The sequence below is a fragment of the Lissotriton vulgaris genome, chromosome 4_1 (genome assembly GCF_964263255.1).
Source record: "Lissotriton vulgaris chromosome 4_1, aLisVul1.2, whole genome shotgun sequence".
Classification (NCBI taxonomy): domain Eukaryota; kingdom Metazoa; phylum Chordata; class Amphibia; order Caudata; family Salamandridae; genus Lissotriton; species Lissotriton vulgaris.
In genome coordinates this window covers 1,951,963,001-1,951,977,165 of record NC_141691.1, presented here as the reverse complement: position 1 = coordinate 1,951,977,165, position 14,165 = coordinate 1,951,963,001, and the positions used below count along the sequence as shown (strand labels likewise).

The 14,165-nt window shown below is 47.3% G+C and overlaps 1 protein-coding gene across 1 annotated transcript; it reads right to left on the bottom strand.

The window, feature by feature from the left end:
- Positions 1–866: 866 nt before the first annotated feature.
- On the bottom strand, positions 867–5,522 carry LOC147724745 (uncharacterized). Its single transcript, XM_086967057.1, has 2 exons — positions 4,386–5,522; positions 867–1,223 (listed from the first exon to the last, which is right to left on the bottom strand). The coding sequence occupies exons 1-2, from the start codon at positions 5,520–5,522 to the stop codon at positions 867–869; spliced, it is 1,494 nt and encodes a 497-aa protein (XP_086823183.1).
- Between the last annotated feature and the right edge of the window lie 8,643 nt (positions 5,523–14,165).

The following is a 14,165-nucleotide window of genomic DNA, read 5'->3' as shown; positions in this document are numbered from 1 at the left end:
CTAGTGCAAAATTGCACGCATTACAAATACTGTTAGATATTTGTTGCAAAAATATATTAGAGTTACTGTAATACAATCTAGCTTTTTAAAAAAGGGACGGAAGAAACTTGCAGAGAGATTCTACTTTTTCTAAAACGCATTGCCATAAATATCGCCTTTATTTTTGTCAATGTACATCTGCAAAAATGCAACATTTCATTTTTCATTTCACAAGCAGCTGCTCTGTGAACAGACCTGCCTTTCCCCTCAGCTGTTGACTGGCAGCATGCATTGTGATGTCAGAATTAACCTGTAATAATTTATTACAGTTGAGTTATGACTTCCTTTCTTTATAATTGGCAACTGGATGCATTTAAAGACTGTTTTTCATACAGGAATGCAGAATCCCCTGTGTTATATTATACCTGCACAAAATAAGTAGGTAACGGTCTAATATGTGGACATGAATTGGAAAGAATGTAGGTGTCCCGGGGGCTCAGGGAGGATAGGAGGTTCGACCACTGGAGCGGGAGGGGCCGGCTCAAAGAGAAACACTGGGGCTTTGATTAAAGGTTTTAAGGAGGGCTTTATTGTGATATACGTTTTCTTCATGAAAAGGTAAAGAGTCTCTAGTCTCTGGGTATCGCTGAATGCCGCGGTGCCTTCTGGTCGTGGAAGTCTTTGTCTTGATACGTCTCAATAACAGGATCCCACGTGGTACCGAAAAGAAAAGGAAATCAAGAGAAGGCGGATTACTGCCTGCACTCTGGGTGACAATACACAAGGACCGGGAGTGAAGGACACGCAAACCCCGTGAAGTGCTCCAGTTAACTACGGGAGTGACGGAAGGTGCTCGTGCTCAGGGAAGGGTTTGGTTGCAGGAAGTGTTACAACGGGGGCTGTCTTCGCCTCCCAACCCAACCCGCTACCCGGCCCCGTACCTCTTTAAGCCACGCTCCTCCCGTGGGCGCGTGGCAGGGCGACTCGTCCGACCGTTGGCCTCCTGGCTTGTCGTTTCCGTCTGCTTCTCTTCCTTGACCTGGTTCCGTGCTGCTCTCCTCATCGATCTCCTCCGCGGGGGAAACGCCGTCCGTCGTCGATGCTGTGCTTCCTGCTTTTGTCGTCACTAGGGGCGTGACTCCACAATCCCAGCCGTCGGCCTTAAAGGAGCCGTATACATTCACCCCTGATGGCCATTCCGTGTCGGGGTCTCCGTCTTCCTCCTGCCACGTAGAAGTCTGCGGCTGTTGAGACAAGACGCAAGGTGAAAGGGGGGTGGCGCACCACCAGTCTTTATATTCAGGAGTCTCTTGACGGTCAGACCCGTGACACACCTCCCCCCCTGGCATCTCCCGATCGGGGAGAGGAAACACCCGGGACAAAAAGTCTGCATTTGCATTGTCTTTTCCTTTGCGATGTTGCACAGTAAATGCATAGGGTTGTAAGGACAGAAACCATCGCAACACCCGGGGGTTGTGGCTACTATTTTGGTGCATCCATTTCAGGGGAGCGTGGTCTGTATGTAGAACGAAGGGCTTGCCCTCCAGGTAGTACTTTAATTTGTCAATTGCCCATTTGATTGCCAAGGCCTCCTTTTCGATGGTAGAGTATCGGCACTCTCTGGGGAACAATTTCCTACTGACGTATAGGATCGGATGTTCAACGCCTTCTTTGACTTGTGATAGTACCGCACCTATCCCCTGATTAGAAGCGTCCGTGGACAACACAAATGGTTTGCTGTGATCCGGCGATATTAAAACAGGAGCCGTTGTCATCGTGGACTTAAGAAGGTGAAAAGCCTGTGAGGCCTCTCTCGATGGGTTACTAAATTCCTTGGCCTTGACGTCTTTGCGGAGCAGATTGGTTAAGGGGGCTGCCAATTCTGCAAAGCCTGGAATAAAGCGCCTGTAATAACCCACCAGGCCAAGAAAGGCTCTAAGGTCCCTTTTGTTGTTGGGGAACGGAACTGCTGCTATAGCTCTTACTTTTTCGCTTTGTGGAGCGATGGTTCCTTCACCCAACACATAGCCCAGGTATTTCACACTTTGAAAAGCTGCTCGCGATTTTTTTGCATTGATGTGGAGTCCGGCTGTTTGTAGGGCTTCCAGAATGGTTTGTAAGTGTCTCAGATGTTCCTTCCAGTTCTGACTGTAAATGACTATGTCATCCAAGTAGGCTGAACTAAAGTGCGAAAAGGGATGTAAGACTTTGTTCATCAGGCGCTGAAATGTTGCCGGGGCGCCGTGTAATCCGAAAGGCAGAACGGTGAACTCAAAAGCACCTTCATCCGTTACAAAAGCTGTTTTCTTTCTATCCTCCTCCCGAAGGGGGACCTGCCAATACCCCTTCGTGAGGTCAATGGTGGTGATATATTTGGCGTCTCCGATTTTTTCAATTAAATCATCGACTCGAGGAATTGGATACGTATCAAAATGCGAGACAGCATTTAATGCACGGAAGTCCATACAAAATCTTTTAGTGCCATCAGGTTTAGGAATTAGAACAATCGGGGAGGACCAAGGACTCTGTGAAGGGCGTATGACGCCCAAGTCGAGCATGTCCTGCACTTCTTTCCGTACAATCTCTTTCCTTGCTGCGGGAATTCGATAGGGTCTTTGTTTTACCACTTCCCCAGGAAGAGTTTCGATGCAGTGCTCTGCTAACTCAGTCCTCCCTGGTAAGTCGGAAAATACTGCTGTATACGGGGTTAGAGTCTCTGTCAACTCCTGCTTTTCCTGGGGAGTCAGCTCTGGGTTCACCACCAACTGTTCTAGAGTAGAGATGTGTCGGGCATCCATCTGCCCTACGAAGTGTCCCATCCGGGGTAGGGGTCCCAACCACTCTTTCAAGAGATTGATATGGTAGATTTGTGATTTGTGAGGGGTTAACCGGAGTCTATAGGTAGTGTTTCCGATTTTTTCAGTGATCTGGTATGGGCCTTGCCACTCATGCTTGTTCTTAGTACTGATGGAAGGCAGTAACACTAGAGCCCATTTTCCTACCTCCAGGGATCTTAATCTTTTACCTTTGTCATAAGATTTCTTGTATCTCTCATGTTGATGCTCCATGGAGGTATAGGCAAGCTCTCTTAATTTACCAAGTCTGGTTCGGAGCTGAGAGGTATATTCCAACATGGATTTTTGCTCCTGGGACGTTTCGTTTTCCCACATCTCTTTAATGATGTCTAGGAGACTCCGGGGCATCCTACCATACAGTAACTCAAACGATGAGCATCCTAGGCTGCTTTGCTTTTGGGCTCTTATTACATAAAGGGCGATAGGTAGAAGCCGATCCCAGGCGGGCCCTTCAGCCGTCAGCATTTTCTTTAGTGTTTGCTTCAGAGTCTGGTTGTATCTTTCCACCAAACCATCGGTTTGGGGATGATACACCGAGGTTTTCAAGTGTTTTATGTCCAATGAGGCACACACCTCCTTCATTAATTTTGAGGTGAAGGGAGTCCCCTGGTCGGTCAATACTTCTTTAGGAAAACCTACCCTGCTGAAAAGTTCCACAAATTTTTCAGCGATGGCCGCTGTAGTAGTGTTCTTTAAGGGAAAAGCCTCAACAAACCGAGTGGCATAGTCCACGATTACCAATGCGTATAGAAAGCCTCTTCCAGTCTTTGGTAGTGGCCCTATCAGATCCATGCCCACTCGCTCGAAGGGGATACCAATTATGGGCATCCTTTGTAGGGGGGCAGCCGGAGGGCGCTGTGTGTTTCTACGTTGACAGACCTCGCACCGGGCAGAGAATTCTTGAACATCTTTGTAGATACCCGGCCAATAGAAGTTGCGCAGGATACAGTCAGTGGTTTTTTCCTTGCCGGCATGTCCTGCCATCAAGTGGGCATGTGCAAAGAATAGCACTTGTTCTCTAAAAGACTGGGGAACCAATAGCTGCATTTCTGCTTCTTGGTTGGCTTGTCTATATAACAAATCGTTTTTGATCAAAAAGCGGGGAAATACTGGAGAGGTCTGATCACCTGAGTTATGGGCGATTTCCCAGGCGTTGAAAAGGGATCTATCTTCAGCCTGAGCAAATCTGAAGCTGCGATCAATAACCCAGGGTTCGGGGGATAGGTAGGATGGGATATGCACCCCCTTCCCGGTTGTGGAAAGGTGTTCCTTAAATAGGGACAGGAATTCTGGATTGTCGGTCCCCAGGATCATATCTTCAGGCAGGGAATCCACTACCCCTACGCTAACAGTACAGGGGTCCCTGTCCTGCGGTGTGAGAGTGATGGAGGCCACGGGGTAAGGCTTCACGTCCCCATGGACGCACCTGATATACACGGGATTCTTATGATTCATCTGACCCTGAGTTACGAACCTGGACTGTACCACAGATTGCCTACACCCTGAGTCTAACAATGCTTTTAATTGGAACCCATTCATCCTTATACTCACGTAAAACGTGCTGCCCATTTCGGCGGAATACATCACAGTCCGGGGCAGATACCCCACTTCCATGGGTTCCTCATGGCTCTTCCTTTTTGGACACATCCTGGCGATGTGGCCCCACTCGCCACATTCGAAACACTGTGGTCCTTTTGTCGGAGGAACCATCATACCGGGAGGTCTGAAGGGTCGGGGAGCCTCGAGTACTGGTTTTGGCCTTTTGTCCGTTTTGTTGGTAGGAGTACCTTTGGAGGTCTTTTCTGGCTCCCACGGTATAGACTTGGGTTGGGCCCTGGCATATTGTGATGCCATCTCAATGGCTTGTTCTACTGTCAGGCCTACATGCTGTTTGAGCCAACGCTGGGTCGCATATGGCAACGCCTCCATAAACTGCTCTACATAGATTTTATTCAGGATTTCTTCCTTTGTACACACGTCGGGGCGAAGCCATTTGTCCGCCGCCATTTTTAACCTGAAGAACAGCGTTTTTGGGTTTTCCCCAGGAACCCCTTTCTCTTTTCGGAAGCGGACTCTATAGGCCTCCTGGTCCAAACCTAGATGGTCCAATATGACCATTTTAATAGTCGCATATGGGGTTGTCCCCAGGGGATTCGCTGCTTGATATGCAGATTGGGCTTCGGCGGTAAGGAGGGGGGCGAGAAAGAACGGCCATTTTTCTTCGGGCCAGCTCATTGCCCGAGCTGCCCTTTCAAAGTTTACCAAAAAGGCGTCAGGATCCTCACCGGGTACATATTTTTGAAGGGCCATTCCTGACGGATGTGGAGTGTGTACACGTCCTTCGCCCGGGGCCGCCTGTTGGACAGAGGGTATGGACTTAAGACCCTCTACGTGTGCGGTCATTGTTTTAGTAAAAAGTTCTCTGTCCGCTTGAGCAATGGACAGCTGGTTCTCCACGGCCCATTCTAACTTCTCCTGCCCCTTTATGAGGTGGTCGATCAGGGTCTCCATCTTGATCTCACTGATGGATGGTGAAGTTGATCCCACTTCTGACACCAATTGTCCCGGGGGCTCAGGGAGGATAGGAGGTTCGACCACTGGAGCGGGAGGGGCCGGCTCAAAGAGAAACACTGGGGCTTTGATTAAAGGTTTTAAGGAGGGCTTTATTGTGATATACGTTTTCTTCATGAAAAGGTAAAGAGCCTCTAGTCTCTGGGTATCGCTGAATGCCGCGGTGCCTTCTGGTCGTGGAAGTCTTTGTCTTGATACGTCTCAATAACAGGATCCCACGTGGTACCGAAAAGAAAAGGAAATCAAGAGAAGGCGGATTACTGCCTGCACTCTGGGTGACAATACACAAGGACCGGGAGTGAAGGACACGCAAACCCCGTGAAGTGCTCCAGTTAACTACGGGAGTGACGGAAGGTGCTCGTGCTCAGGGAAGGGTTTGGTTGCAGGAAGTGTTACAACGGGGGCTGTCTTCGCCTCCCAACCCAACCCGCTACCCGGCCCCGTACCTCTTTAAGCCACGCTCCTCCCGTGGGCGCGTGGCAGGGCGACTCGTCCGACCGTTGGCCTCCTGGCTTGTCGTTTCCGTCTGCTTCTCTTCCTTGACCTGGTTCCGCGCTGCTCTCCTCATCGATCTCCTCCGCGGGGGGGAAACGCCGTCCGTCGTCGATGCCGTGCTTCCTGCTTTTGTCGTCACTAGGGGCGTGACTCCACAATCCCAGCCGTCGGCCTTAAAGGAGCCGTATACATTCACCCCTGATGGCCATTCCGTGTCGGGGTCTCCGTCTTCCTCCTGCCACGTAGAAGTCTGCGGCTGTTGAGACAAGACGCAAGGTGAAAGGGGGGTGGCGCACCACCAGTCTTTATATTCAGGAGTCTCTTGACGGTCAGACCCGTGACAGTAGGCTATTTTGGTTTGTTGGTTTAGTGACCAGAGCAAGGTATCATTACCATTTTATTTAAAGTCAATGTAGGCATGAAGACTTAGAGCAGAGTACGACTTATATGATAAGCTACACAAATCATATTAAAAGGAAATATGGAAAAGATGAAATATAGTAATTCACATGCTCATTTAGAGGGTGCGACAACATCTTGTGGTAAATCTATAAAGAATGCATTACATTACCACTAGATCTTACCACCTAACTAGAAGATGTGCAGCATAATTGGAGAATATCACATAGTAACATTTTGCAGGTTTTAATTGCAAATGCCTCTTTATGTATAATGCTGTTTTACCATGCCACTTATGCTGTTAAATGCATTACCAACGGGAGCATTACTACTACATTTTACATTGGTCAATAAGGTTGTCGGAGGCCAATTTCAAATTCTGAGATGTGGGCACGCTGTGCTTCTACCCTGTATGTTTTCCTGTGCAAAAGCGGTAAGTGGCCTGTCCGGTAAGTCTGGCACTAAGATCGGCTACACACATTATCAGTGTCGCACTCGCCTATAGGGCAATCAGGAAGTGGCCAATGGGCTGGTCAGACAGATTGGCGTGCGAGTCGGAGTTCGGTTTTAGGTTTGGCCTAAGTGAAAGCTGCGCACTGCGCAGCTTTTCGCGCAGGTGAAAACCTAATGAGAATACTATGTGGCTTGGGAATCCGCCCTCTGTTCCATTGGCTAGCTCCATAAATGGAGGCTAGCCATTGGAACAGAGATTTGTCCGTCATGGCCGGACCAGATTCGTGGGCGTTCCTGCGATTTCTACCCTCTCCACCCTTTTCTGATCGTCATCGCGGTGGTGGGAGTGTGGCAATGATACTTAAAGAATCACAGTTCGAGAGGCTTCTCTTAATGTGTAAACTCATGTTGAAATGGCGAAATCTGTCCACATTTTGTCAATTATCTAACAAGTAGATAGTGTAAAATACTTAAATAAGCAGGTCAGAAATTACATTTGCCTTTAGTTATGGAATATTAGCTTGCTGGATTTGACAGGTGTGGCAATATTTTTAAGTATCGAGTATTACGAATTGTTTTTAATAATGTTTAAGTGTTATATTTTCAACAGGTAGTGTAAAACTCTTCGCTTTTAAGGTTTGTTGTACTTGACTCTATTTTCCTTGCTTCAAATCCCTTCACCCAGGGCCCATTATCTCCCTTCCTAAAATGGTAGTTTCGGCTATTGTGTACAGGTTTGATCAGTGCGGCCTAGTCCGCTCTCTGTGTCCATGGCGCCGGTGCCTGCTGAGGGGAAGATGGCTGCCTCTGGGGTAGCGGTGAGCGGACTGCTCCTGGAGAAGGGCTTGGACATTAGCTTGGCTGCTCTGCGTAGACATGATCCCTATATTCGGGGAATTCTGGACGTAGCCAGCCAAGTAGCGCTCTACACTTTCAGCCACACAGCGAGCGAATGGGTGAGTGCAGAAGGAAAGGCTCAGCGAGTAGAATAAAAAGCAACGGGGGAAATTGTATTTATTTATTTATGCAATTTTATATAGCGCGGACTTTACCCAAAGGTGTCGGAGCGCTTCACGATAGATCCAAGTACATGAGTAAATTTACATACTTACACATTACAGATACAAACGAGGAGGATACCTGGATGGTAGGGGGGAGAAAGTGGTATCCAAGAGTCGGTGAGTGAGGGGACCATCAGAAAGTGAATGGGACAAGAAGTGAGGCCAGTCAGGAGACTGAAGTGAAGATAGAATCGAAGAGGAGACCGAGAAGCGAGATTTACATGTAGTCAGAGTAAAGTGGTGGGAGCGAAACAGGGTTTTAAGAGTGCGCAGTAGAAAGCAGTGTGTTGGAGAAACAAGTGGGTGATAAAGAAACACAATTAAGCATTGGCGAAAGAGCGCGTATGGCAATAGAAAGTACTCTATGAAAGCGGGAAGCATAGAAGAGTTGGCAATCGTGGGTCTGTTGAAAAGGGGAGTCGAAATAAGCCGGGAAGATAAATCAACAGTGGAGGGAAAGACGGGAAAGGGATGGCAGCTGAGCTGCGGGATTCTGTTAACAGGTGTAGAGCGATGGTGAACAAGAATCCGAGGGCGAAGCAATGAGGAAAATATGACCGAGGATGTGGACAGTAGACCATATAAATATTGACACTTAAATATACATATGGGGTTTTATATAGAGGGTTTTAATCAATCGAACGTAATTTTACCAAGCATCATGTCAGTATATATGTATGCAGAAATGATTTATATTTTGCTTATGTCTTATTTGTTAACTAAGTTGCCTGTTCCGAACATCCTGTAGAATCTGCGTTCAGGAACTGGACACTGCAAGCGTGACCAATAGGGCAAATACGTGTAATATCGCCTATAATAACCATCACATATTAATGATTAGCACATATTTTCAATTGCGGACCACAACAAAGTCTTGGGAAGTGCTCACGAGTTTTTGTAAAGGGAACATTTATGCCATGCAGGCACCTGACATGCCTCAAACCCACACAAGGCTGTAGAAAGTGACTTTGTGTCAAACAGAGCACCCACACAGAACTAGCACATGCAACTAGTGGTGGGACAGCAACAGATTGATCGTCTCATGGAGGCAAGGGTGGTTTCCTTGGCTCATTACCCATTGGAGTTGCTGGATTTAAGTACCAAAGGAACTAAACGAGCACTAGGGAGACATTTTTACTATTATTTCAGACAATGCAGAGGCCAAAGTTGCTGCTTTGCCATCTGATCTCACCCCGGGCCCTCACTCACTTCTTACCCCAGTACTCTCAGCTCTTACCCCTCTGCCCTCAGCTCTTCCTAGGCCCTCACTTCTGGCACCTGTGCCCTCTGACCTCAACCCAGGCTTCCAGCCCTCACCACGCTGCCCTCACCTGTGCCCTCACTGACTCCTGTGCCCTCAGCTCTTACCCCTGTGCCCTCAGCTCTTACCCCTGTGCCCTCAGCTCTTACCCTTGTGCCCTCAGCTCTTACCCATGTGCCCTCCGCTCTTACCCCTGTGCCCTCAGCTCTTACCTGTGCCCTCAGCTCTTACCCCTGTGCCCTCAGTTCTTACCCCTGTGCCCTCAGCTCTTACCCCTGTGCCCTTAGCTCTTACCCGTGTGCCCTCCGCTCTTACCCCTCTGCCCTCCGCTCTTACCCCTCCGCCCTCCGTTCTTACCCCTCTGTCCTCAGCTCTTACCCCTGTGCCATCAACTCTTACCCTGCCCTGTGCCCTCAGCTCTTCCTAAGCCCTCAGCTCCCACCCCTCTGCCCTCAGCTTTCACCCCTCTGCCCTCAGCTCTCACCCCTCTGCCCTCAGTTCTTACCCCTGCCCTCAGCTCTCACCAGTCCCCTCAGCTCTGACATCTGTGCCCTGTGACCCTCGCCGGTGACCATGGCCAGCATGGCGGGGGAGATAGTGGCCATCTTGCTGGCCCTGTCAGGCTGGGTGCTGGTCTGCTCCACGCTGCCCACCGACTACTGGAAGTGTGCCGCTCTGTGTGTGTGTGTGGCTCTCCGTGTGGCTCTGTAGGTATGTATGTGTGTGGGACTCTGTGTGGGTCTGTGTATTTGTGTGTGGCATTTGCGAGAGATTAAGCTATTGGCATTGTAAATGACAGTGCCATTTATTTATCTATTTTCAAAACCAACACAAATAAAAATGTTGTCATTTACAATGCCAAAAGCTTTAACTTTTTCAAAGGCGAGACCGTTGCATTGTAAATGCTTGTAGTAGAAATTGTGGGACGGTTTTTACTGGTGATTTCCCTGATATTACTCCTTATTTTAGCTATCTAGTTCGCTGACGGTTGCCATTTTTTTTATTTTGGTGCCTGGGCCTTTTTTTTGCCCAGGCCGATCCCGCACATTATTCCCCATTTTTCAATGGGAGACTTTGACTCGCGCACTAGAAATTTTCCAGGGAATACCATTACTGCAGATTACGTTTTCAGGTAAAATGCCACAGTCGGCTGTGCTACGTTTGTCACATCCAAGCACAGTAAAAAAAGAAACCCGCAGTGTAACGAACAAATAATAACAAATAAAAACTTCAGAACGTTCTCGTTTACGAGAGCCAGTAGCATGATTTGTTTCGAATGACAAAACATTTGACGACTGGTTAGTGAAACACACATTAGACAGCAGAACTGCTGCAATTTTCCTTTCTTCCACTAGATGGTAGGCAAGCCTCAGTCCATTAAACATATTTTCAAGACATGTTAGAGAATAAAGATTTCTACCCATGCTAATACAAACAAACTTTTAAATGTACTGAAGTACTGGTTTTATTAAAGACACGTAGGCCTGTTTTATGCTTTTCTTTCTTGCTTACGTTTCAAGAGCAGCTAAAAATATCAGGAATCAAAAAACGGACTGTGAAACCAAGACTGTAATGCCCAGGATAACAAGTGTATAATTAGTATGCTATAAATATACATGAAAACGTCAGCCCCTTCTCTTTCTTGATGTAATGACAGCCGTCCTAATCTAAACAGGAGAAGAAACAAGATGATGTAAACACAGATGAAAAGAATAAAACATAGCCGCAAACTACTCTGTACCCTACAGAGTTGACTCAGGTAGACAGACAGTGGTTCACCAAAAGAAAAACGTGAATTTGCCACAAATACAGTTAGATGGGACACGATCATATAAAACACAAAGGATAGATACATTTATTCCCCTCTGTATCCTTCATAAAATCAGGAATTTCATACATTCAAAAACTTGAAAATCCAGATATTACAGCAAGACCGTTGGCACATATAATTCTGTTTTAACATATATTTATAACTGGTAAGGATGTAAATTTAAAATGTAAATTGATACTTGTATAGGGCACTAATCACCCGCAAGGGTCTCAAGGCGCTTGTACGAATACTGCTGTGGAACCCATCCTGGCTTTCCCTGTGAGGCGTCCACTCCTGGGCACCCCCAAAGAGGAGGCCAGGCCTCCTTAGCGTTGTGGGTGCCGTTGTGGAGATTAAGCAAGCTATTGCCCAGAGTTGCAGAGTGGGACTCCATGATAGGAATAGGCCCCGAGGCGAGAATTATCAGGTCTGTGGAATTTTGAGCCCAAGACCTGCCGAGGCGGGAATTGAACCCTGGTCCCGGGCTAGGCCTCTGCATCAGGGTCTGCCGCTCTAACCATTGAGCCACACTTCTCCTCCAGCAGGAACACTTTTCAATAAAATGTAGAAGCTGAACACCAATCAGCAGTCTCAGCATATGTTCCAAATGGGCCCCATTCCAAAAGTCTTCAGAAGCCAATGCCACTCTCGATGGAGGGTACCCGTATTTGTAAAGCACAAACTACTCACCTTTAGGAATTTCAAGGCGCTGGGGGACGTCGTGGAAATAAAGTGAGCTATTACCCAGAGTCACATAGTGCGAGCTTAGCTGCCACAACCGGGGATCGAACTAAATCCTGTGTTCCGAAGTCAGCTACCCTGGCCTCTGCACCACACCTCTCCTCTCCCCAAATACCAACATTCCAACCCCAGCTTGTTGCATGGTGTAGGCCACCCAACTTGAAAGAGTGTCCAAAGAAGCTGGTAAATGTGGTTTTCTATACGAGATAATATGTTTTCCATATAGTCATTTGTTCAGGCAGGCGGAATTTTTGTTTTGAGCTATCCCTGTCATATTTCACTTTCCCGTTGTTATTTTAGTCTAATATGAGCTGTTACTTAAAAGCTGGGGTTGACTATATTTTCTTTTTTATTGTTTGTTTTTCCTTTCTCTGAACCCCACAGCAAAGGGTAGCGAATTGAGTCTGTATTCAAGAGGGAGGTAAGGTCAGGAGAGCCTCTCTTCGTCCTGCGTCAGCATGCAGCGTAGAATGGCTGGCTCTGCCATGGCACTCCTTGCTTATTCTCTCCTGCTTCATGACACTCTTAGGATGTCCAAATCCGCTGCAGATCCCGGAGTCTCCAGTGAAGCAAGCCAGAGCCTGGAGGTCTCAGCGCCCCCTCAAGCTCATCAGTGTAGATCGGTGAGGCTCAGGCGCATAGGCTCACATACTGGGGTCTGTCGCCGTAAGCTGGTGCAGCTCGGTCACGGATCTTCAGAAGATCTGAAGCTGGTGCTGCTCAGTTGCGGACCTTCATAAGATGCGAAGCTGGTGCTGCTTGGTCGCTGATCAACAGAAGATCTGAATCTGGTGATGCCCAGTCACGGACCTTCAGAAGATCTGAAGCTGGTGCTGCTCAGTTGTGGACCTTCATAAGATGATACGCTGGTGCTGCTTGGTCGCTGATCAACAGAAGATCTGAATCTGGTGATGCCCAGTCACGGACCTTCAGAAGATCTGAAGCTGGTGCTGCTCAGTTGTGGACCTTCATAAGATTCGAAGCTGGTGCTGCTTGGTCGCGGACCCACAGAAGATCTCCAATCAGATTCACAGCAACTCGAGGGGTCAGTATACAAACAAGGCACTGTTACAGATTTTTTCCCACATAACTTAGAAAGTGCTGGATGCACTGGTCGGGATGCAATCTACGCTGCCCTATTGCCTCATCCTCTCACAAGCTATATGTGGGGGTAAAAGCCTGGCGATAACGGTTCATACTACACTGAGACAAGATGCCTCAATTTGCGAGATAACTTCAATTACAGAGGACACCACAATCGAAGCTCATAAGCAGGGGACTGGTAGGGGCAACAGGAATCATGAGAGACATAAAGCAATAGCTCATTGGATGTCAGATTTCATCAAAACCCAGATAAAGACAGACCGGGGAGGTACTTTGAAAGACAGCAAGACTAGTGAAATTGAAACACTTTCTGCTCCAAAGAAAATATTGTGTTAATAAGGACTCAGCTCTGCAGCAAAGATTGGACGAGAAAACGCCCTCACCAGTGCCCATATCCAACATTGTGAATCAATTGCTATACCAACTGCTATATCAGACTGTGATAATTCAGCAACTAAATCATCTGTGACATCTGCAAAAATGGATATTGTTTGAGACACAGATAATAGGAATCAGAAATTAGCACAAGATGGGGGAACCACAACATCAAACCAGTCTTTGATGATAAATATCCCCACGCCATTACCCATGGAGCCTCTCCAGTTGGCTAGCTCCCTGATGCAAATTATTGGCAACCTTTCTGACCTTGTGGAAGACATAGGATGCTCATCTTTCGACTTTCCGGTCTAAAGCACTAGAATACAGACGGTGATAGTAGCTTAAGAGAATGAGATGCATAAAGAAAAAAGCAAAGAAAACGGTCAGCAAGAGCTTATCTTTGAGCAGCGCTATAATCCACCCATCTAGAGACGATGTATGTCCTAAATTAATGTTACGAAAGGGCATGCCTAGTGTCCTATAACATCCTTTTGGTTTAATGGGTGGGAATTTGGATGTAGGCCTACCAAGGTCTAAGAGAGCACAAGACATTCCGACCAAAGCTGAAGCTCAGGCTCAAACTGATGTAATCAAACTTGTACATTCGAAGACGCCAAAGACAGTCAAACCGAGTATGCGTCACTGATCTTACATGCAAATTCTTTGGTGTCCAATAGCTGAATTGTTTCAGATCTTAGATCCTACCAAAGTAGCAAATGAGAGATTTACAGTGGCAGCAGAACATTTCCTAGATCCAAGCAGTGAGTGCATGCCCACACCCAGAACCTTGTGTACTAACATGGGAGGCTACTGTACTGCAGTCCTCATCCTCAATGTCTATGAAATCAGTGTTCAACACCACCCTGAAGGAGAAATGATACATTAAAAGCAACCAGAACAATAAGCAAAGTCTGAGACTTTAGCACAAAATGTTTACTCCACTGAAGATCAATGGACTGCATTTATTGAAGTCAAGCCAGCCAAGCCAAGAATTGAAGCTGAAACTCATTTTTTTCAAATGAAGAACACTGCTAAAGAGCGCCTGGAAACGACAGCTC

Coding starts and splice junctions, on each gene's coding strand:
- LOC147724745 (XM_086967057.1), bottom strand. CDS start 5,522: ATGAAGAAAACGTATATCACAATAAAGCCCTCCTTAAAACCTTTAATC. Junction 1,224..4,385: donor AAATGGGCAGCACGTTTTAC/GTGAGTATAAGG, acceptor TTGTCTCAACAG/CCGCAGACTTCTACGTGGCA.